The sequence below is a fragment of the Sinocyclocheilus grahami genome, unplaced genomic scaffold (assembly GCF_001515645.1).
Source record: "Sinocyclocheilus grahami isolate Dianchi unplaced genomic scaffold, SAMN03320097.WGS_v1.1 scaffold627.1, whole genome shotgun sequence".
NCBI lineage: Eukaryota > Metazoa > Chordata > Actinopteri > Cypriniformes > Cyprinidae > Sinocyclocheilus > Sinocyclocheilus grahami.
Window position 1 is genome coordinate 378,072 of NW_015505806.1, and position 23,066 is coordinate 401,137.

Here is a 23,066-nt window from a genome sequence, read left to right on the forward strand (position 1 = left end):
CTCTGGATGAACAGCTGTGATGCTCGTGAATTCTGGATGAATAGCTGAGACTTGACTGGACTCATGAAGATCAGTTGTGACTTGACTTGTCTCATGATAATGAACTGTAACTTGACTTGACTCATTATGATCAACTATGACTAAACTCGACTCAGGAAGATCAACTGTGACCTGACTTGCCTCATGACGATTAGTTGTGACTTGACTAGACTCATGAATATCAGCTGTGACTTGACCAGACTCATGAGAATAAACTGTGAATCGATTTGACTCAGGACGATCAACTGTGACTAGACTCGACTCAGGAAGATCAATTGTGACTTGACTTGACTCCTGACGATCAGCTGTGATTTGACTAGACTCATTACTATCAACTGTGACTCAACTAGACTCATGATCATAAACTGTGACTTGATTTGCCCCATGATGGCAGATCAGAATAATACGCAAGATCCAAATACTCCTGTACGTAATCCTCGAGCACTCGCCAACCCTGCTCGAGGGTTAACAACAGTCTCGCAGTGTCCATACCTGGCCAATGTCCACCTGAAAAGCCGCTGGATCCTTGTGTGGCCGAGTATTCTGTTACGGAGCTGACGAGACGTGAGACGTGTGGATCCATTCGCAAAGCTTTTATTTTGTAGAAGACAGAGACGTGGTCATAAAGCAGGCAGGGTCAAACAAAGGCAGACAGGTATATGGCGGGCAAAACACAAGATATTCTATTACAGTTGTTTTTTGTGCATTTTAAAATGATAAAAATATGGAAATAAGAATTTTATCTAATTTTTTATTTATTATTTTTACCTCTTACTTTCCCCTTAAAAATGTGAAATATTTGAAATATTTTGTTGTTGTTTAATAAAAATCAAGGATAATATTTTATTGTAATTTTTATATTTTTAAATTAGACATATTATAGTGAAATATAAAAATGAACAGTAACTGTAGTATCTATTTTTTTTTTTTATTTACTAATGGTACTTTTTGTACCATTATCAATATATGTCAATATACGAGGTTGTAGTTCATGCAGCAAAAAGTCAACTTATTTAATGTTTTCAATGTCCCCTTTAATGAATTAATTGAAGATTTGTCTCCCTCATGCCTGTTACATCTTTATGAAAGCTTCTTTTATTCTCTGCAGGCTCTGTTCAAGAGATGAGTCAGTTACAGATGAAGCTCCAGCAGGCTCAGTCTGCCCGCTCTATCAGTGAAGACATCAACAAAGCCCTGCAGGTCAGTCAGTCCACTAATGTTTGACAGCATTTCCAGTCATGGCAAACATTAAAGCTGTCCATAATCAGGCTACAAACAGAGCACGTGTGTTTCTTCTCTCATCAGGAAGAGATGACTGAACTAAAGGAGCAGATAAATCTGTATGAGTCTGCCATTAAACATGGAGCCCTGGAGTCTAATGGAGACCGGGAGAACCAGCTGTCTGAGTCCTACGTGGACCTGAGGATCAAGAAGTCCAAGTGGAAAAATGGACGAATCCACAGGTAATGTTATATTGTACAATAACAATCCAAAAACTGCATTGCTATATTGTTCATAATGTCAAGCTTCTCATAATTACTTTATTTTCCAGCACACTTCATATTGCAGAAACAGGAGACTCGACCCTGCTGAAGGAGGATGTGGTGCGAGAGCTGAAGAGCGAGTTGCAGCGCTGCCTGAGTCACCTGAAGACCAAGCGTCTGAAGATCTCTGAGCTGCAGGAAGAGCTGCGACGCTCTCAGACCGGAGCAGAGCAGCTGCAGACGCAGCTAGAGCAGGCTGAGAGAACTGTACGAGACTCTAAGGTCTGACCTACAGCAAATCAGTGCTTGATGGATAGGGCTGGGTATCGAGTTCGATACTTTTTAGTCATCGACCGAATTGCCTCGATACCATAGAGTATCGAAAAACGTCTCGTCGTTCGGTACCAAATTTCGATACCTAAAGTGTTAATCTCATCAGTGACTAGCCGGTGTGTTCGACTAGAAGAGGTGCGGTGCAGGTCGATCATCCGCGAGAGCGATTCGAAAGCGCACGGAGCAGTCTGCTCTCTTTAGCTCTCATGGTACTGTATACACAGATCGGTCTGCACAGTCGGTCCGCATCAAGTCAAACACACCTACTAGTTAACACCGGTTACACTCAGAGATGTGGCGCACACGTGAGGCTGTAGTGTGAATGCGTCCCAGCCCCCTTAGAAGTATGGCTACATTTACACTGGTGTGTTTATGTTTTAAAATGAAAACGATCCTCGTCATACTGGCGTTTCCACTGCGTTTCAAGCCGGCTTTCCACTATCTCCGACAAATGACAAGCGACAGACCAGTCATTCATTCCCAATGGAGAGTAGCGCAGGAGCTGCGTGGAGTTCCGATCATATGCAGATGTCCGTTCATACTAACGTTACACGACCGAAAGCGCGTGTTATGTGACCATTCATGCAAACTGTAGCATCATGCTACATAAGACAATAAATAATATTTATATTCTGCTTTTACTCAAAACTCACTTTAAACCACCATCGAGTGTTTGCCTTCCAATGTGTGTTTTGGCCATGTAACGTTAATGTTGCTGAAATTAAATGTTATTACCTCTGAGTCAGAGCAGCGATCATGGATGAGAGAACACAGGCAGACAGCGCTGGAAGCTGCTAATGCTCATCAGTAAATCAATGGAAAATGAATAGAAATCATGATTCTGTCTGAGCTACGTGTTTTAAAACGAACACTAACTAGTGTAAATGTAGCCTAACAGATGTGTAAACTGAAGACTATTTGAGCTTTATTAAAACTATTTGCACTGATTTATTGTGTTGGTTACATTTTGTTCCTTTGTGCAGTGGCTCAGGAGATGAGTCTTTGAGTTTGTATAAACATCAACAAGCTGAAAAATAAAAGCAAAGTTTTTTTTTTTTTTTAAGATAATGTAATCTTGTTAAAATTGATTTCATTATCATTATCGAAAAAAGTATCGTTAAGGAACCGGTATCGAAGTCAAGGTATCGATATCGAAAGAATTTTAACGATTCCCAACCCTATGATGGATCAACCTGTGTGCTGTAGTAGATGTTAGACTTACACCTTGTGCGTTTACTACAGGTGAGGGAGAGCAGCTTGGAGAAACACCTGGAAACATCCCACATGACTGCCGCCCCTCACAAAGACCTCATCAGACTGCAGGAGGAGCGGCAGGTGCTGCAGGAGAGAGTGGAGGTCAGTGCAGCTTCACAGTCACAAAGTTAGAGGACTGTTGTGTCTTGATCAGTGTTGTTTTTGTTAACTAAAAATAAAACTATTAAAAATAATTTTCATTAATTGGAATAAAGCTGAAATAATCTAAAATAAATAATAGAAATAATAATAAAAAAAAAATTTTAAAATTAGAAATGTTGCCTTGGCAACTAACTGAAATAAAATAAGCTTAAGTTGAAGTTAAAAAATATACTAAATCTGAAATAAGATTAAATTAATGCTAAACAATAATGTATAAAAAATATTAATGATTAAAAATTGATAATCAAGTAAATCAACAATAAAGCAATTAAATTAACTAATAAATCAAATGGAATAAAAATCTATTATTTAGAAAAAAAAAATCTCTAAACATATAAAAGACCAGTGTCATGTTAAAAAAAAAAATTGTTAATTGAAATAAAGCTTAAATAAAACAAAACAAAAATATTAGACGACAAACTTATTTGATTTCAGGTAGTTTTCAAAACAGCATTTTTAATTTTTGTTTAAGGTGAAGTAATATTAAAACTAAACCTGAAATTAAAAAAGTTATAAATAAACTATAAATGTTCAACTAATAAAAATGACAAAAGCACATAATCAAATTAAAAACAAAAGCTAATTCTAAAGATTAATAAAGACTGTAATAGTATATAATACTAAAATAACACTTAAGAAGTTACTATTCAATTAGCTAGTTGTTGGATACTAGTTGACCATCCCTATTGTGAACCGCAGGCTCTGGAGAAGAGGAATCAGGAGCTGAAGCAGAGTGAAGAGAAGGTGAAGGCTGCCAACTCTGAGCTCTGCACCAAGATGAGAGAGATGATCCAGGAGCTGGACCAGGAGAAACAGGAAGCAGCAGAGAGGTCACATGTTCATGCATTTTGCTAAAGTGATAGTTGATTCCACTCTGGTGCACCTTCTGTGGTGTTTCATAAGTAAAATCATAGATATTTATGGGTAAATGCCACATTCGACCGCTCCAGACACATCAACGTGTCGGCCATCTTGGAAAGGTCAATGTGTCGTCACTCACAATAAAAATCAAGATTGCACAACATTGCGCAGCCTCTGGTTATAAAAACTGCAGAAATTTAAATTCCTGAAGAAATTGATCAACTTTCACTGATAAGAACGTGTTTGTTTGTGTCTTTAATGTGTATTAACTCAATATTACAGGTTTTTAAACTATAGGACCTTTTAAATGTTGTTGTAGCTAACGGCTTTGTCTTGTTGTATTGTGTTAGTTTAGCATCATCGGATGAAGTCTACTCCAGATATAGATATTCATACAAGCACATCCATCGGGTGGCAGACGTACAGGCTTTGACCATTCCAATATGGCGGACGGCTTATGTATAGCGGCTCATAGAAACAGCTGCTAATATGGCATCTACCTATACATATCTATAGGTAAAATGCTCTGTGTGCAGGGATGAGAGGACTCAGCAGCAGTTCAGGGATGACGTGGTGAATCGTGTCCGGGAGGAGCTCGCACAGGAGCACACGGCTCACATAGAGCAACTCTCCAGCCAGCAACAGCAGCACCTCCAACAGCTCGAGTACTGCACTACACCTCCACCTTTAAACAAAACGATTGGAAACTTCATGAAGGATCATAATCTTCATAAAGTATGCTATCCACAGGTCAAAGCTGGCTGATCTCAGTCAAGAGGTGTTAGCTGTGCAGGAATGCTACATTTCTGTTTGCAAAGAGAAGGACAAGCTGGAGGAAAATCTCCAAAACAAGCTTGAAGAACAGAGGAGATTGAAAGAAAATGAGGTAAGCGCAAGATGCTGAATAAATAAGTTAATGAATTTATTGATTGATTTGTTGGTTGATCGATTTAATTATGTACTTAATTATTTATTTATTTCATATTTAAAATATTAATTCATTTAATGCAGTTTTATTTATTTGTTTAATTTATTATTTATTTGGTTTTAATTTAAATATTGTTTTTATTTTTTATTTTTTTTATATTGTTGGCTCAGAGAGTCTCACTGTCTAATTGGGGATTCATTTATTGATTTTGTTTATTTTTATTTATTTGTTTTTTAAAATTAATTTATCTTTATTTAAATATTTATTTGATCAGTGATTAAAATTAGTTTTTATTATTGGATTTTTGTGAATATTTATTAGATTTTTATTAATTCATTAATATTTATTATTATTGTTGTTGTTGTTGTTATTATTACGGTCTATTTAGGGGAACAAGTTTTCTTCTGAGAGTCAAAAGTCTGACCGTGTGAGACTGTTAACATTTGATCATGTTTCTTGTTGCTTCAGTTAAAGAGGCGAGAGGAGAGTGAGGCTGCTCTGGAGAGACTGAGGTCTGATCTGAAGCATCAGCATCAGGAGGACGTGTCTCGGCTCAAAGCCCAGTGGAAGACAGATACGCAGGCTGAGATTGAGCTGCGGGTCAGAGAGCAGCTGGAAACGGCCAGGAAGAGCTGGCAGCAGGAGCAGGAGACGGTTAGTGATGATGGGCCAATTACATCAATGATCTTTCTACTCAGTGCCAAGCCAGCATGATCTTACTAAATGTCACTGTTGTGCCATTCAGCTGTAGGTCAAATGCTCTTATATTTTGCCTTTTATAAATTTTATCTCTGTGTGTCTGCATAGCTTTTGCCTGTATTTTTGTTTCATCTGTTTATCTGTCTGTTTGTTCTTTTTTTTGTCTATATTTTTGTCTGTGTGCATGTCTTTGATTTGTCTTTCTTGTTTGTCGGTCTTTGTGCTAGTTGGAGCAGTCCTGGGCTCAGAGGTTACAGGAGGTTGAGGAAGAGGTCAGGAAGGCTAGGCAGTCAGACACCCGTGAGGGAGCGTGCCAGCTGATTTCAGTGGAGGAGCTGGAGGTCCGGCTCAGCGCTCAGAGGGAGACCCTGCAGCAGGAGGCTGCGACCGCCCAGGCCAGAGCCGTGGAGGAAGCAGTACGAGACGCTCAGAGAGAGATGCAGCAGAAACACACTGATGACACCACACTCCAGGTGTGACTGATTTACAGCCCTTATTGGGAAAACTAATTTATTCAAACATGCATTAAATAATGAAGACAACAGGATCAGTAAACATATAAGGTATATTTAATATAGTTCATATATTTAGAAAAATGCTCCTCTCTGATCTAGTTTATGGACATTGAATGCCTTCCCAGAGGTACAGTAAATGTGACATTATTGTTTACAAGCGGTTTTATTGATTGACGTCTTTCCACAATGGTAACATCACTGTTTTGGTCAATGATTTCGGCCCTTCAAAACTATTTTGATGGAAACCAGAAATTGCTGTTTTGGATGAAAAATTTTAAAATTTCAGTGCATCACTACTATAAACTTACTGTATGATAATTGCAAATACAATTTCAAAATGATCAACACGATTAAACTTTTTCTGAAAAGCCTGTTGCACACATTCTACTACAAGCCTTCTTTCATCTGATTCATGGTATTTTTTAGCAAGTAAAAGACCTTTTTATTATAATTGTGAAACTGTCCCCCTTCAGTTTATGGTTCATTTGTCTTTTTGCTGTGAAATATTTACTGAATTTTATGACATACACTTAAAAATAACTTTTATATTATTAGTAATATTTCATGATATGAACACTTACTAGACTGAAGCAACTTGGGTTTACTTGATTATCCATGCATCATTATTTAGAAAATTCTTATTAAAACTGCGAGTATCAGATATGATCATCTCTCAATCATTGTATTGCGTTGCATTATATGTTTTTGCCCCACAATAAAAACTAGAGCTTTGATCATAAAACTAAGCATTTCAGTGTCATCGAAGTAAGACAAATAGGAGAAATAGAGTGACAACTTGATATTTATATGCATTTTATGAAAGTAGTCTGCTATACAGTTATAAAGAGCTCATTGATTTACAATCTATCAGAATTTCATCTTACTTTTTGGCCATATAAATACGGCACCAAATTGTGTATTTTTGCTTCGTTTTGGACTTCTTTCCTATATATTTTCCATTCCAGACTTTTATCTTATTTGTCAGGTTTTACAGAGTTTATAATCATTTCTGCCTTTTCTAGGTTGAAGGTGCGATATCGAGGGCTCGTTCTCGATGGCTCCAGGACTTGACCTCCCTCCCAGAATACAAAAGCAGCCTACAGACAGAGAAAGATGAATGGGAGCGACTTCAACAGCAGCATGTCCAGGAACAGGTATTTGTTGTAGTGATCATTGTGAAATGATTTCTTATCTCATATTTATTTTCTGAACTGCTCAACACCCTGATCCCAGGTGTCCTCGGCTGTGAAGGCAGTGGAGGAAAGGTGGCAGGACACGCTCCGCACCAAATGCGCTGAACTGGAGCAATGTAACAGGAGAAACAGTGAGCTCCAGGAGGAAGTGCTTACCCTCAGCACCCGACTGGAGCGTGCGTGTCAGGAGCAGGCTGCCCTTGTGAAAGCAGAGCTGGCTGCGGCCCGAGACGTTTGGATCAGAGACAAGCAGGAGGAGATGTCCTGCCTCAGGGCGCTGCTCCAGAGAGAGCAGAAGCAGAAACTACAAGCCATCTTGGAGCAGAACCTGAAGCAAACTGACAAACAAAGAGACACAGAGCTACAGAAAACTCTCAGACAAAAGGAGCAGGAGTGGAGAGATCAACAAGAGATCAGGTTCATAATAATCACCATAATTAGGAGGGTTTGCTAAGGCAAGCTAGAACAGAATTTGCTTTATGCAGGGCCCTTTTGACGTGAGCCAATAATCAACAAAAATCCCTAGCATCTGCATAGTAACACACTAAAACCATCTATCTGTCTGTCTGTCTGATATGCAGTATGCACTAATATCTTTAATAAAATTTTCTGTTATTTCATCATTATTTATCTTTGATTGTATTAAATATTGTTTTTAATTTAATTATTGTTTATATATTATTTTTTTTATATAGTTGACTCAGAGAGTCTCCCTGTCTAATTGGGGATTCATTTATTGAGTTTATTTATTTGTTCATTTATTTATTTATTTGTTTATTTGTTTATTTTTATTTATTTAGATATTAGATTTATAAAACATTTGTAATACAATGATCAGCAACATTTAATATTCACTTTCATGCTTTGTGGCGCTTTATGTAAATACATTTTTAATACTATAGATACTATAGATGTATAGTGAAGTACACGAGTGTAAACGGTTACTGTCATTTTACATAAATAATAACATTTTAATCAATAGAAGCAAAGTCTTGGAGCATAAAAGGGATAAAACCTCTTGACTCCTGAACACAAATCTTCTAAACATGAGTTTATGAATGTATGCTGTATCAGATGTGGTGTTTTAAAGGAGCACTGCTGTTTTGCAGACTGCAGGAGGAGAAGCAGCGGGTGCTGGAGGAGGTGCTCCGTGATCTAGAGGAGGTGCTGCAGGAGGGAGTGGAGAGGAGAGAGAGTGGAGAAGAACAGAAGCTCAGCAGTGCACCAGGAACCATTAGATCCAGAGTTTGGGAGATCTGCAGAGAATCACTCAGTCAAACCGTCAACCAAGCTAAGCAGGAGTGGAAGAAGGTGCGTGTCTGCTTCCTGAGACAAACTGAAAATCTACTGACATGCCCTGTCACTGTAATGAGCACAACTGCCCCTTCTTTATTACTCAAAATATTCATATCATATAAATCTTCATATTTATAGTCTCTAGATCATCATCAATCTCCACCCAGAGAAACACCCCAAATATTTTCTTTCTCTCACACTCCAGAGCAGCGAAGACAAGCTGAGACGTGTGCTGAAGGAAGCCCAGGGGCGCCATGAGGCAGAGCTCGGTAAGACCCACATCACGCACACCTCACACACTGCTGAATCAGCACCTCTTCCCTCCTTACACCTCCTCACCCTGCAGCAGGTCTGACGGCCCAGAGGAAGCAGAGTGAATGCGCTGAGTCTGTGGCCAAACTCCAGAAGAAGAATCAAGATCTCCAGAGACATCTAGAAAAGGCCTGCCGGCAGCTCCAGAGGACCGTACGAGAGCACAAAAACACCCTGCAGAAGATAAAAGGTGCTGCTTATTATTCAGAGCCGTCTGCAGTGTGAAATCTGTTAAAGGGTTAGTTCACCCAAGAATGAAAATTAGCCCATAAATTACTCACCCTCAAGTCATCCTAGGTGTATATGACTTTCTTCTTTCAGACGAATCCAGTCGGAGTTATATTAAAAATGGTCTTTGATCTTCCGAGCTGTTTAATGGCAGTCAGCGGGTGTTGCAGTGCATCAGTCCAAAAGAGGTGAAATAAAGCGCATACATCCATAATAAAAAGTGCCTCACACGGCTGCGGAGGGTGAACAAAGGCGTCCTGTAGCGAATCGATGCTTTTTTGTAAGAAAAATAACCATATTTAAAATGTAATAATCAATTTAATCTAGCTTGTGCTCACTGTTGTAAACGGAAGCAGCTCCGGGTGGATGACGTATGAGGTCAGCTTTGCGCATGCGCTGCTCAGAAGTGACGAACGCGGAAACGCAGGGGAGAGCTCAAAACAAAACAACGGTCACGAATTAGAAGTACAAAACGAGGATTTGTAAAGAAGAATGTCGGAGGATTTCGATATAAGCCAAGAGGAGACTGATTTTCCTTTGCTAAAGTAAGGAAACTTTGCTCCTGTAAACAAACGTTGGTTTTCATGAGACTTACCGGCGCATGCACAACGCTGAACTCATACGTCATCCGCCCGGAGCTGCTTCTGTGTACAACTGTTGGCGCAAGCTAGATTAAAGTGATTATTACGTTTTGAATATGGATATTTTTCTTACAAAAACGCATCGATTCGCTACAGAAGGCCTTTGTTCACCCCCCGGAGCCATGTGAGGCACTTTTTATTATGGATGGATGTGCTTTATTTCACTTCTTTTGGACTGATGCACTGCAACACCCGCTGACTGCCATTAAACAGCTCGGAAGATCAAAGATAATTTTTAATATAACTCAGACTGGATTCATCTGAAAGAAGAAAGTCATATACACCTAGGATGACTTGAGGGTGAGTAAATCATGGGCTAATTTTTATTTTTGGGTGAACTAACCCTTTAAGACTATAAAGAAATTCTTAATTTTTGTATTTTTCAGTTTTCATTTTAGTTTTTAGTCATTTTGTTATGTACTTTTGTCATTTTTATTAGTTTTTATGTTGCTTTAATTTAGCTTTAGTTTTAATGTTGCCAAGGCAACATTACTAATTTTCGGTTAGGTTTTTTACATTTGTTTTGTTTTTAATATTTATGTTGTATTTTAATAATAATAATAATAGTTGATGAAAACAGCACTGGTCTTTTCCCACAATCATTTCCAGTTTTCTCTCTACTGTCTGTATCAATAAATGGGAAAAATGTATCAATACTATTTTATTTATTAATTTTTTAAACCATTTTATCACCATTGTTATTACCTGTTGCTAAAATGAAATTTATTTTTATTCGTTTGTTTTATGATTTATTTTTTTAACCAAAGTAAACGTATTTGATTATTGTATTGATCTTATAGAAGCCCGTTTCCACCACTAAAAACGTAATTGCGACTTTTTTTTCAGAATTGTGTGTTAAGTGAGATATAATCTGAACTGAAAAATCCGTTATTCAGGAAAAAAAAAACATCTTTATATCACGCATTTCTGAGGAAAAAGTTGTGAGATAAAAAGCCACAATTACCTTTTTTTATTTATTTTTTATTCAGTGGCAGAAACAAGCTTGAATGCTATCTACATGTTTAAAAAAAAAAAAATTCTGAATAATTAATTTTTTTTATTGGATTTGATTTCTCAGTTCATTAATTGATTTATTTGATTATCAGTTTAGTATCACATTATTATCGGTTAGCACAAAATGGACCCCTGTAAGAAGCAAACCATGTGGAACAGAAATTTCTAATCTTTGTTTTTAATGTCGAATCAGATGAGCACGAGGCAGCCCTGCAGAAGGAGCAGCAGGGTCATCTCAAAGGCCTTGAGGAACTGAAACAAACCTCAAATGCAGATGCACTTTCAGGGTTTGTAAACACTTCAAGTTTGTTTGATTTCTTTCATAAGAGCACGTCATTGACTACGAGTGCAGCGGGTCTTAGAGCAACACTAACGGTCTTCATCAATGTTTCAGCGGTTCAGTCAGCCAGCAGAATCTTCAAGCAGGTCTTGAGGAAATGAACGAGCAATACATGAAAGCCGTGGAGAAAATCAGAGGTGAGTGGTGGTGTTTTTTTTATAAAACCTAAAATCATCAAACAAATGTTACTTGAAATCAAAGTTGACTGAAATGAAGTAAAATAAAAAATATTGAACTTCAGATTTGTTGATGTGTTTGTAGGTGACATGCTGCGTTACCTGCAGGAGAGTAAGGAACGGGCGGCAGAGCTGATCAGGACTGAGGTCCTGAGGGAAAGACAGGACACAGCCAGACGCATGCGCAGGTGCTACCTCACCTGCCTGCAGGAGCTGCTGGAGGACGGAGGCCAGGCCGCAGGGTATGAGGAACCACAAATGATCTTCTCTCTGTTTTTATGGTTAGGTCTTCATTATGCTCTTGTTCTGTCTCCAGAGCTGAGAAGAAAATCATAAATGCTGCTAGCAAACTGGCCGCCATGGCCAAAGTCCTCGAGACCCCGGTGGCCAAACGCAAGCTTTCGAGAACCCAGGACTCTCAAGGTAAAACCTCAACTCAGTCAAGTCTTCATTTGTAGCATGATACAGCACTTTAATCTGGGAAAATTGTTTTTTGCTTAGGTGGATCAGATGAAACGGACATTGAAACCAGCTGTTCTCCTGCTAAAGTGCTGGGAGCTGAAGCCCTCAAGGATGGTAAGGACAAACAGATCCATCAGATCCACAATCTAATGGACACCAACTATACATCCATGATGGCTAAACAGAAAGGCATCAAACCTAAAGCCCTCGAACCAGATTCTCTCAGGTCTGCAGTGGTATGTGGTTCTAAAGACACTTTTACGGTTGCTCAGGTAACTCAGAAGCACACACACTTTGCACACAATAAAGTTTTTAACAGTGTTGTCAGGACCCCTAATGTCACACTGAGAAAACAAAGCAGGGAAGTGTTCATGGGGGGTTTTGAGTCCGGTAAAACGGATCCATCATCCATCCAGTCCTTCCTGATCGAAGAAGCTCCCGTTCGGGATGACGGACACAGTGACTGGAGTTTAACCAGTAATGGATCCAACTTCATCAGCAACATTCACCTGACCTCCTCCTATCCAGAGCCTGGAAAGCCGTTCTCAGTTAACGGCGGTTTGGACTTTGGAAGCTCCATCGGCGAGAACTCTGATGTTACGATATACAAGGAGTTCGTTCAGCCTCTGTCTTACTCTAAACCCAATGTGTGTGCGGACAGGAGAACAAACAAACACAGAGAGCCAGTCCCTGGATCTGAGGGACATGGTGTCTGGAAAAAGTGTCCAAAGAGCTTATTTTCAGAGTTGAAAGTGCGTCAGCAGGACAGTGGGTTCGACAGCCCATTGGCACTGCTTCAGAAATGAAGTTTGGATTGGTTTGTGACCTGAGCAAACACATTTTTGTATATAAAAGAGTTAAGCTTGTGCAATTATTATTTTTTTTGTACTTGTTTGAGCCAAACGTCTTAGCAGTTGTACTGTCTGTGCATGAATTTGTTACCTCTTAACTTAATAAAGCATCCTAGTTTTACATTAATTCAACTGTTTTTCTGTTATCTGCTTTCACACAAGATATTTAGGCTACCATACTGAATAAGCAAACCTCACCATCATAATTTTTCACCATCATAATTTTTCACATGCTGCATAAAACACAAAGAACAAAGTGACAGTTTATCATTATCTTACATTCCAGACACCTGACTGCAGTTTATCCTTAAGGATGTGTTATATTCCTCAGGCTGTGTCTGTGCCTCCAATCAAAGTCCACTGGCAGATAAGATGAGGTCAAAGATTATTGTTATACATCACCTGGGTCATTCTATGAAATGGTTAGTGAACTTTTTTGGTTAGATGATTTGGTTAGTTTTTTAATAACGCATTTTTGTAAAAATTTAAGTATAAGACAAATAGTGTATCTATCAGATATACACTGATATGTACACTGTACTATAAATCACATGAAATATCAGGAAAATTATGTTTTAAGTATATATAAATTCTATTAACATTAACATTCTATTCCATTAACATCATGACATTTAAGCTAAATTGATACATATAGGCTGGGATAAAGGTAACAGGGTTGAAATAGACATGTTTTAAAACTACAGTACACAAAATTAATGCTAGTTTTTTTTTTTTGTTTACTTTTTCAGTAAACAAAATCCATGGTAAATGGTTGACTTTTTGAAGGGAAATTGGGCAACTGGGGTCATAGTTTATTCACTCATGTGGTTCTAAACTTGTAATATTCTGTCTAATATTTTTGTTTTCCCAGGAAGAAATTAAGTCATGTTACGGTGTAATTACTCATAAGTATTGACTAATATTAATTAACATGTACTTACTATAGAGTTAGGGTTTGGTTTTACGATTAGTTGCTTGTAAATGTGCATAATTTACTGTTATTAATATAGTAAGTATATGTAATGTGTAGCAATTACACTGCAAAAGAGTCTTAAGTATTTCTTAGTAAGTTTGTTACCTTGAAAAACATACATAGGATAATGTGACAAAAAAATACTTAGAGGGTTAGTTCACCCAAAAATGAAAATTCTGTCATTAATTACTCACCCTCATGTTGTTCCAAACCCGTAAGACCTTCGTTCATCTTCAGAACACAATTTAAGATATTTTTGATGAATTCTGAGAGCTCTCTGACACGGATAAGTTGTTTTCGTTCAAATCAAAGCGTAAACAACGTAGAAAACGTATCGGTGTGACGCAGCTGACACAGAACAACATACGCTGTTTACTTTCAGCGGATATTCTCCAAAATGGCACCGGGGTGACGCGGAGGAGACAAATTGTTGAATAAAGTCATTATTTTAGTTTTCTTTGCGTACAAAAAGTATTCTCGTAGCTTCGTAAAATTACGGTTGAACCCCTGATGTCACATGGATTATTTTACTGATCTCCTTGTTATGTTTCTGGCCCTTGATCGTGGTAGTTACATTGCCGTCTATGGGAGGGTCAGAGAGCTCTCAGAATTCATCAAAAATATCTTCATTTGTGTTTCCAAAGATGAACGGAGGTCTTACGGGTTTAGAACGACATGAGGGCGATTTTTGGGTGAACTAACCCTTTAAGCTTTTCTTTAAATAATTAACTTCCTGAAAAAAGTTGCTATTATCACAATATAATTTATAGAGTAATTGAAATGAAATGATGGTTGACGCAGAAGGAATCAAATCTTTGTCTCGATTCTTTACTATATGCACTATATCACAATATACTGTATCATGAAATATTAGGTAAGTAATGCATTTAAGTATTAAAGGGGTCACATGATGCTTTTTTAAAGATCATTATTTTGTGTATTTGGTGTAACAGAATATGTTGATATGCTTTAATGTTCAAAAAACACATTATTTTTCAAATACTGTACATTATTGTAGGTCCTCTATGCTTGTAACACTCCAAAGAGAAAGGAAAACTTGAAATCGCATCATATGACCCCTTTAATGAACTATTTATTAACATGACATCTCAAGCTAAATGCATATATAATATATATGCAGGTATTAAAGGTAACCGTTTTCTTTCACGTTGTGAACTTACTACAAACATCCACTTTCTACAAACATTTACTATACAACATAATAGTAACAGGGTTGACATTTTACGGGGGAAATGGACAATCCTGCCATCATTTATTGACTCATGTCTTTCCACTCACAAGAAACGCGAGAACATTTCTGAACAATGTTGAACTGAACATCATTTGTTTGTGTTCCTAGGGTTTTCTGCCAGATATGAGGGGAAATCAACACAGGATAAGGGGATAGCTGCTTGATTTCTTAGAACGGTATGGTATTATTAATTACTTTAAAAGAGAACTAATAAGCTAACAGGGTTGTCTACGTGTTTACAGTGTTGTAGTTTACAGCGTCGCGAACTGTTCAAATGCTTTCTATTCGTCAATCTCGCTTCATTTCATAACCATCTGCTCCAGTCTGTGTCCATTCCCACTAAACGAAGCACCGCCTACACTGCACTTTATGTCTAAATGCTGCGCTCTGTTAGAAAGTAGGTTTAGCGGAACGGAATCGGATCTCATGATGTTTTGGTTTATTGTAAGTGCTGTTTTACTTTTATTTGCATTAAGATTCCGTTATCCTTACTTTATCAAAGAGGCCACGTACGTGCGTCGGATAGCAGTAGCCATATACCGTACCACTAAATATCTCAAATCCAAACCTTTCTATACCTTAGTGGATCGGTTCTTGGATTCGGTTCAGAAGAACCCACACAAAGCGTTCATCCGGTTCCAGGATCAAACCTACTCGTATGCGCAGTCGGATAAACGGAGTAATAAGATCGCGAGGAGTTTGTTGAAGCACGCAGATCTTCATGAAGGAGATACAGTTGCGCTCCTCCTAGGAAATGAGCCCATGTTCTTGTGGATATGGTTGGCTTTGGCCAAGATCGGATGTTCTGCTGCTCTTCTCAATCATAACATCCGATCCAAATCACTTCTGCACTGCTTCACCTGCTGTGGGGCCACTGTGCTGATAGCTGGTGCAGGTACTGTGACTTCTCCAGTTCAAGGCTTTATTTGTCAGATGCAGTCAGTGCTTGATGTAGTAACTGTATTCACTGTAAAGCTGTTGACTTGTAGTATCTGTGATGTCCTTGACCTGTCTGTCTCCACACTATTATTAACATTTATTAACAGGGATGAAATGAACTATAGTGACCCAAACGTCTGGATATGTTTCTTGGCTAAGTTAGTGCAGTGTGTTCTGAGAAACAACGCGTTTTTTGCAGTGAGAGGCCCCTTCTTTAAATTGTTTTCTATTGTCAGTGGGTGTTTTACGTGCCGTTTATGCCTGAAAAACCTGAAAAACACGTTCTGTCTGACCCGGGTCTTAGTCAGATAGTTGCGTAATTTCGGGTAAAAAAAACAAATAAATAAAAGTAATTTGTACTTTTTATCTAATTTGTTTTACAGTTCTAAGTTTACGTCTCGCAATTTATTTCTTGCAGTTTTTTTTATGTATTTATTTATTGCATGTTTGCTTTGTTTTTTGTTTTTTCCGCCACATAATAAAAAATAAAAACTTCTGTCGTAATTCTCATTTTGATTTTATTTTTTCAGAATTGCACGTTTATATCTCGCAATTGCAAGTTAACATCTGGCAACTCAGTTGCAAGTTATTTTCAAATCTATCTCGCAATTCTATTTTTTATCTCCGAATTGAACGTTTGTTTCTCGCAATTCTCACTGCATTTCTCGCAGTTGTGAATTTATAGCTCACAATTCAGACTTTTCTCGCAATTGTGAATTAACATCACGCAATACTGAGTTTGTATTTCACAATTCTGACTTATTCTTGCAATTCTGAAATAAAAAAGTCTGAACTGTGAGATATAAACTTTTTTATTTATCCCATGGCAGATACATGCTTCCATCATTCTTTGCCTCCAAGCTGTGCATTCAAATTGTGTAATGCACACCTAATGTAATGAAAACCCCTCATGTAGAACTGCAGGATGCTGTTGAGGAGGTGCTGCCCGCTCTGAGAGAGCAGGGAATCTCGGTCTATATACTGACTGACCATGTGACCACTGAGGGAATGAAGAGTCTTACAGACAAGATCGCGCAGGCCTCAGATGAGCTTATTCCTGCAGACCTGAGGGCCAACATCACATTGAGCAGCCCAGCGGCGTACATCTACACGTCAGGCACGACAGGTAGGATAGAATTCAGTGACTGATGCATTATTGTACTCTATTTTTGACTGAAGATGATTTTGCACTAGAGAGAATAAATAGAAGTGTCAGCAGAATGACACATCTGTAATTAATAAACGAGTGAAGCCGTGGGTTTCATGAGCCGTGTCCCCTGCAGGTCTTCCTAAGGCAGCAGTGATTGCTCAGCTGAGGTTGTGGGCCATTGCCTCCTTTTTTTCCATTTGTGGTGTGAAGTCTGATGATGTGGTGTACATCTGCCTTCCCTTGTATCACAGTGCCGGCTTTGCTATTGGATTCGGCGGTGCTATTGAAAGAGGTGTGAGATTTTTTTTCTTTTGTATTTTGTGTTGGTAATCCCCCCCAAAAAATGTTTTGTTTTGTGTATTTTAGTGCTGTCAAATGATTAATCGCTACCAAAATAAAAGTTTTTGTTTACATAATATATGTATGTGTGCTGTGTATATTTATTATGTATATATATATATATATATATATAAATACACACACATACAGTATATATTTTGAAAATATTTACATGTGTATATATATTTATATATATATATATATTTAAACAAAACTTAAAAAATATATATATATACATGCATGTGTTTGTATTGATATATATACATAATAAATATACACAGTACACACTCATATTATGTAAACAAACTTTTATTTTGGATGCGATTAATCGTTTGACAGCACTAGTGTATTTGTACATGCTTTAATGGATGTTGATTTTGTTTTGCTTTGCTTTATTTTGTGTGTACGTGCTTTCATGGATGCTGACTTTTCGTTTTGTTTTGCTTTACTTTTTTGTGTACGTGCTTTCCTGGATGTTGATTTGTTTGTGTGTGTGTGTGTGCGCGTGCTTTCATAAATGTTGATTTGTTTTGCATGTGCTTTCATGGATGCTGACTTTCATTTTGTTTTGCTTTGCTTTTTTGTGTACGTGCTTTCCTGGATGTTGATTTTTTTTGTATGCATGTGTACATGCTTTCATGGGTTTGGGCTTTTTCCCTTTTGTTTTATGCTTTGGTTTGTTTTGTATTCAGGAGCCACTGTTGTCCTGAAGAGCAAGTTTTCTTCCTCTCAGTTCTGGGATGACTGCAGAAAATATAATGTGACTGTGATACAGTATATTGGAGAAACAATGCGCTACCTCTGCAATACACCAAAGGTATTTGAACATTTTAAGAAGCCAAACAGCAAACCACCAAATCTTTGTCTTTTATTATTATTTTTATTTTATTTTATGTCATCTACTGTACATTGAAAAGAAGGTTGTGTTGGTTGCCCTCTGATGTGGGGTAAGCTGAGCCAATCTTTTGAAGTTGCCCTCTGGCCATGGAGTAAAGAAAAAGTTAACAGTAGTGTATGTTAAATCATTATCACCTGGAATATGTGAACAGTTTACATCAAATAAAAATATGAACTCAAATTAGTTGTTTATATGATTTTAAATATTTTATTGTAGTATATTTTTTCATGTTAAATTCATGAGAGAAAAGAATAAAGATCCTTTATTGGGCTAAACAACGACATTTGGATGCAATAAAGACTGTCACTTCTATGACAATTTACCTGAGGCATCTGGCACACAGGTACGTTTTTGAGAACTGTGACATGACAAAAACGTGACAAAATTAACTTTTTGTTGTTGTTGTAATGCATTCTTATATAATCTTCTCAATCACAGACAGCTGTATATGAATGCACAGTTTTGTTGGTGACACATTCTACCCCACTCTCCACTCCATTGTCTGCACTGCTCTGTTTGCCGTACATATTAGGCTGTTTTCTCATCTTTGTTCTCTCGTACACGCTTACAAGCGTGTTAGCGACCAAGTACACAACGTTAGAATGGCCCTAGGGAACGGGATCAGACCAGAGGTGTGGAGGACGTTCATAAGCAGATTCGGCAGTGTTGACATCAAAGAGTTTTACGGCTCAACTGAAGGAACCTTGGGCTTTTTGAACTACTCTGGGAAAATCGGGGCCATTGGTAGAGTGAATTTTTTTCATAAGGTAGATTTATTCTGAATGTGGTCTTTACTCTTTTACTCGGAATTCATCAAGTTAGAGAAATCAGAAGTAGAGAAATGAGAGCTGTTCTAAAATCTTGAAATTGTCTGAACATTTCTGAATATTGTTTCAGAAACTCTATCCATATGCATTGGTTAAGTTTGACCAAGAACGAGAGGAGCCTGTGAGAAACGCAGATGGATTTTGCATAGAAGTAGCTGAAGGCAAGTAAAATGTTTGTATGCATAACATAGATTAATAAAGCAAAATTGTTTGCTTTTTACTTTGAAGAATGTCATTAATGTGTCATTGACTGTTATACAGGTGAGACAGGCCTACTAGTATCAAAGATTACCCAGAAGGCCCAATTTGCTGGATATGCCAGGGATCCCAAACAGACCGAGAAGAAGAAACTCTACAGTGTGTTTGAGAAGGGCGATGTTTACTTCAACTCTGGAGATCTGTTCAGGACAGACCACGAAAACTTCATCTACTTCCAGGATCGGGTGGGCGACACTTTTAGGTGAAAAAATGCCATTAAAATTGTTGTTCTATAAGGCTGGGAATCGATTCCAAAAATAATCAATTTTAAGGCATTGGGAAAGGTTGCATTGCATTTAAATTCCAAAGGTTGGAATTGATTCCATCAAAGGGATTTGACTCCTCTCCAATAGTTCAACAGAGCTAATCATTAATATGCCTCTCAGTTGCTCACTATACTGATGAGAAGTCCAATTCAATTCGGTCTCCTACAATGAAATAAAACATGCAATACAGACACTGATGCACAAACACATTTGTTCTAGGTGTCTAATAATCAGTGAATATTAGGATGAATACAATAAGGATGTAAGCCATTACAGTTTATCATGTAGCCAGAGCAAGATTTAGTGAACATGTAACTCTAATGTTACAAATAAATAAATAAACGATTTGAAAACCACATTGATTCCAGAGTCAATTCCAGAACCAGGAATCAGAATCGAAGTTGATTCCAAACCTTTTGGAATTGGCCAGCCCTATTGCTCTACTTTAAAGCAGAAGTTACAGCTTTAACATTACAATCAAATAGCCCAATCTTAAATGCATGGTCCTCTTAATCTCAGGTGGAAAGGGGAAAATGTTTCCACAAATGAAGTGTCCGACATCCTGACTATGGCAACGAGTATTGAGGAAGCAAACACATACGGAGTTACAGTGTCAGGTTCATTGCTATTTTACTCCTTTTAAAACCGTTCATACAGAAATTTCAATTAGCTGAAAATTTACTCATCCTCAGAACATCCAAGATGTAGATGAGTTTGATTCTTCGTGGGAACAGATTTGGAGAAATGTAGCATTACATCACTTGTTCATCAGTGGATCCTCTGCAGTGAATGGGTGCCGTCAGAATGAGAGTCCACATCACAATCACAATAATCCACAAGTAATCCACACCACTCCAGCCCATCAGTTAATGTCTTGTGAAGCAAAAAGCTGCGTGTTTGTAAGAAACAAATCCATTAACACTTTTTTATGAGTCCTCTATCCATGATATTGCTTCATCCAGTGAAAAAGTCGTCTTGTCTGAATCAGGAGATGAATATGCACAGATCAAGTACCGTTTACAAGTGAAAACCGTCCAAAACAGATCTAAACATATACGTGCATGGATTATGATGTTAGGACAACAGTGGATGGACTTTTTTACTGGAAGAAGCGTTATTAGGGATTATAGACTAGTATTACTTGTGGATTATTGTGATGTTTTTATCAGCTGTTTGGACTCTCATTCTGACGGCACCCATTCACTGCAGAGGATCCACTGGTGAGCAACTGATGTAATGCTACATTTCTCAGAATCTCTAGGTTCAGATAAGGAAACAAACTCATCTACATCTTGAATGGCCTTGGGGTGAGTTTCAGCAAACTTTAATTTTTGGGTTAACTATCCCTTTAAACCATCCAGTTGATATTCTCACCCATATTAGTGACGCTGTTGATGTTTTTTTTTTTATTTGAAGGGTATGAGGGGAGGACAGGAATGGCTACCATCACACTAAAGAAAGACCATCAGTTTGAGCCCGAAGTCATTTTTAGTCATGTGACCACTTACCTCCCCTCTTATGCCAGACCACGTTTCATAAGGATTCAGGTAACGTCATAATGCTCTTTCTGAATGCATGATCCCTTGGTAGTATCAAAATATTTATGTACTCTTTCATATTTCTCAAATAAGTGAAAGGATTTCTCATTACAGGATTGTTTGGATGTGACTTGCACCTTCAAACTGCTGAAAGGGAAGCTGGTAGAGGAGGGCTTCAACCCTGCTGTAATCACGGACCTTCTGTTTGTTTTAGATGAGACGCTGAAAAGCTACAGACCTCTGACACGTGACGCATATCAGTCGATACTGAACGGTCGCTTCAGATTGTGAAGCGCAGTATTCTTTGTTATAATATATAATGAAAAAATCTGATCTTTTATTTGTTCAGACTCCTGATTTTAAATTTACACTTACAAGATAGTAACTGTCCAGAGATCACAAATAACACAAAAAAATGTATGTGCATATATATATATATATTGTCCATACCAAAGACAAATGTAAGTTCAACAAATTATGGTGTAAAAAAATATTTTCTAAATAAGATCCTTTCACAAGTTTTTTTTTGTATCATACTATTGTTTGGCAATATTGTTTAAAAAGACAATTAAAAAAATTATAAGTACTTGATTGTCAGTCTGAAAAGTCTCTCTAAGAATTTGATACTCTCTTTCTCCTGTAGTCTGCAGTGAACAAATCATTTCTTAAGAGTTTGCTGTAAGATGATTGTTTCCCAGAGAAACCCTCCCACTTGCTCATGTCTCAAAGGCTGAATTGGATGAGGGTTGCCATATTGTGAGTTTAAAATACTCCTGCACTAAATATATATTTTTTCTATAACAATTTGAGTGGAAAGTGTAATTACAAGTAATAATAATTTTAAAAAAAGTGAATGTTGTGACATTTTAAATGTAATTGTCAGTATTAATTAATACAATATTTGATTTTATTATGTTTAATATCAATAGTTGGGGAGTATTTGAACATGAAATATTGAAATTAATAAGAAATGCTCCATAAATTCTCACAGAAGTTGTTTAAATCGAAAGAAGTCTTTAAATAATTTGAATATCAGCTCACATAATACGTTTCTATAATATGATGACCTAACTAATATATAATTATTTAGTGCCACTGCATGGAATTAAACATGAACACACAATAAATCTTTTTTTTTCTCCTCAGTGCTTAACTACTGTAAACCGAGGAGCTCAAAATATGTTTTGAGTTTAGTGTACAACCGTAGCAACATAGAAACTAACACAATTTTAATTGGTCCCCTCAACACAATTGTCAACAAATCTAAAATCTTTGATTGGAAGATAATACTCTTAACAGACGTTTACCAGGGCTGCGTTCAGCCCCGACAAAAACGGTGCAAAACGTTTTATAAACGTGCAAACAATATACTTGCAATTGTGAATTTATTTGGATGTTAGTTACATTGTGCGAGCTGTCTCTTTAATACCGCGTGGTTTACATACATGTTGCTGCTGATTGTGCTGACATGTTTTACACACCCACCAAACAAGAGAAAACGCATCTCAAACCCCGTTGCACACCGTTTCCAGGAAACATGTCGTTCAAACCGGAAACCGTAGCAAAACGGTGCACACCGGTTTGAGCTTGAACATGCCCCAGATGTAACATGAAAATATTCTAGCAACAAGCAATTTGTACACACAAAATATATTAAAATACAAGCAATGTCTGCAGAAACAAATTCAGCATAATTTCCCTTAATTTTAAAAACCTACAACTTAACCACAAATCACAGTTCATTATTTGAATGAACTATTCAAACTATTTTTATTCATATTAAAAGCGTGTGTAAACAGGGCACCGCTTTGATTTAGGATCTGGCAACCCGACGAGGC

The 23,066-nt window shown here is 37.5% G+C and overlaps 2 protein-coding genes across 2 annotated transcripts in view; both read left to right on the forward strand.

Annotated features, from left to right (window-relative positions):
- The window catches only part of LOC107557995 (centrosomal protein of 152 kDa-like), a 24,197-nt gene extending 10,943 nt beyond the window's left edge, over positions 1–13,254 (forward strand). Inside the window, exons 11-29 of the mRNA XM_016241597.1 lie at positions 1,148–1,239; positions 1,345–1,502; positions 1,592–1,805; positions 3,099–3,212; positions 3,972–4,102; positions 4,670–4,798; positions 4,884–5,019; positions 5,530–5,715; positions 5,988–6,233; positions 7,298–7,429; positions 7,509–7,885; positions 8,578–8,779; positions 8,970–9,033; positions 9,111–9,266; positions 11,153–11,246; positions 11,354–11,436; positions 11,561–11,717; positions 11,792–11,898; positions 11,977–13,254. Of these exons, the coding sequence (XP_016097083.1) occupies positions 1,148–1,239; positions 1,345–1,502; positions 1,592–1,805; positions 3,099–3,212; positions 3,972–4,102; positions 4,670–4,798; positions 4,884–5,019; positions 5,530–5,715; positions 5,988–6,233; positions 7,298–7,429; positions 7,509–7,885; positions 8,578–8,779; positions 8,970–9,033; positions 9,111–9,266; positions 11,153–11,246; positions 11,354–11,436; positions 11,561–11,717; positions 11,792–11,898; positions 11,977–12,743 (3,545 nt within the window). The 3' untranslated portion in view covers positions 12,744–13,254. The remainder of the gene's footprint in view (positions 1–1,147; positions 1,240–1,344; positions 1,503–1,591; positions 1,806–3,098; positions 3,213–3,971; positions 4,103–4,669; positions 4,799–4,883; positions 5,020–5,529; positions 5,716–5,987; positions 6,234–7,297; positions 7,430–7,508; positions 7,886–8,577; positions 8,780–8,969; positions 9,034–9,110; positions 9,267–11,152; positions 11,247–11,353; positions 11,437–11,560; positions 11,718–11,791; positions 11,899–11,976) is intronic.
- A 2,009-nt stretch (positions 13,255–15,263) lies between these two features.
- Positions 15,264–21,711, forward strand: LOC107557996 (very long-chain acyl-CoA synthetase-like). The gene is made up of 10 exons (XM_016241599.1): positions 15,264–15,908; positions 16,869–17,078; positions 17,236–17,394; positions 18,134–18,258; positions 18,912–19,106; positions 19,237–19,327; positions 19,428–19,626; positions 20,210–20,307; positions 21,107–21,237; positions 21,343–21,711. Exons 1-10 carry the CDS (start codon positions 15,383–15,385, stop codon positions 21,517–21,519), a joined length of 1,911 nt encoding a protein of 636 aa, XP_016097085.1. The 5' UTR covers positions 15,264–15,382; the 3' UTR covers positions 21,520–21,711.
- The last annotated feature ends 1,355 nt before the right edge of the window (positions 21,712–23,066 follow it).

What these genes read in the sequence shown, in the direction of transcription:
- LOC107557996 (XM_016241599.1), top strand. Translation starts at nt 15,383, where the DNA reads ATGTCTAAATGCTGCGCTCTGTTAGAAAGTAGGTTTAGCGGAACGGAA. An exon ending in CTACACGTCAGGCACGACAG is followed by an intron (nt 17,079 to 17,235) that starts GTAGGATAGAAT and finishes TGTCCCCTGCAG; the next exon opens with GTCTTCCTAAGGCAGCAGTG. An exon ending in TTGCATAGAAGTAGCTGAAG is followed by an intron (nt 19,328 to 19,427) that starts GCAAGTAAAATG and finishes ACTGTTATACAG; the next exon opens with GTGAGACAGGCCTACTAGTA.